The 1,097-nt window shown below is 45.9% G+C and overlaps 1 protein-coding gene across 1 annotated transcript; it reads left to right on the top strand.

Annotated features, from left to right (window-relative positions):
* Positions 1-550: 550 nt before the first annotated feature.
* Positions 551-1,063, top strand: Pmar_PMAR022564 (pyruvate kinase, putative; the record flags this gene model as incomplete). The annotated part of the gene is made up of 2 exons (XM_002782817.1): positions 551-774; positions 822-1,063. Coding segments are annotated over 2 exons (466 nt in total), but the record flags the coding sequence as incomplete, so codon positions are not given.
* Between the last annotated feature and the right edge of the window lie 34 nt (positions 1,064-1,097).

The raw sequence follows: 1,097 nt of genomic DNA on the forward strand, positions 1-1,097 counted from the left end.
AGGATTTTATCAGGCACCCAGCGATCAGGTCTTGAACACTGGGACATTCGACTCGCCTTAGTAAGGGCAACAGATCGCCAAGCCAGTATATGAGAGCATTCCAAAATCGTTCAGTTTCCACCTAAAGTGGGAATTTGGAGAGGGAATGAGAAATCGTTGAGATTTGGAGAGGAGTCGAAAGCCCTGATCAGCATCACGATACAATGATCCGATCACTGAGCTGATACATTACAGACGGTCGGTATGAGAAAGATTAACAAGTGATTGCCAACAACAGTTGCGCACTTCTGGCCGCCAGAAATTCAATAACTTCAACCTGAGGGCTGCACGAACTGGGCTCATGGAGTCTCCTTCTTGTGTGAAACTTATCCGATTATCAGACATCAATGAATCGTTGCTGTTGTTCCGGCAATTTACTGATATCCATGGACTTACCACAGCAATGGAACCCACACAAATCGAATTGAATGGGCGCGCGCTACCGTCTTGCGCAGTCCGGGTACTACGGTGAAAGCCTCGTCTGTGGCGATTTAGTTTTTTGTCTCCCACAATGTTGTCGACCCATGGATACACCGGACGTTTTATCAAGGACCACTGCGTGTATGGTCAAGCTTCCATAGTGCTGTCTGATAACATGGCGGCATTGTCTAAGTGGAGTTCTAATCCTAGTGATACTTTTGGGAGGAAGACCAAGATCATATGCACTATGGGACCATCATGTTGGGATGTTGATACCTTGGTAAAGATGATCGATCAGGGTATGAACGTGGCGAGGTAATTATTACATTTGTGATGATCGTAGCTGAGGCTGTTAATTTCAGACTCAATTTTTCTCATGGTGATTTTGAAACCCACGGTGCTACGGTCCAGCGTATTCGAGAGGCATTGAAGCAGCGTCCTGGGAAGCATGTTGCGGTCCTTCTGGATACTAAAGGGCCTGAAATTAGAAGTGGTTTTTTCAAAGAGTCTGGTGGCAAGGTTAAGCTAGTGGCTGGTAATGAGCTTATCCTTACTACTGACTATGGTTACAAAGGCGATTCTGATATGATCGCATGCAGTTATAGTAAACTGCCTCAGAGTGTCAAGCCTGGGTCTAC

The sequence above is a fragment of the Perkinsus marinus genome, assembly GCF_000006405.1.
Source record: "Perkinsus marinus ATCC 50983 genomic scaffold scf_1104296938134, whole genome shotgun sequence".
In the NCBI taxonomy this organism is placed as follows: Eukaryota; Perkinsozoa; order Perkinsida; family Perkinsidae; genus Perkinsus; species Perkinsus marinus.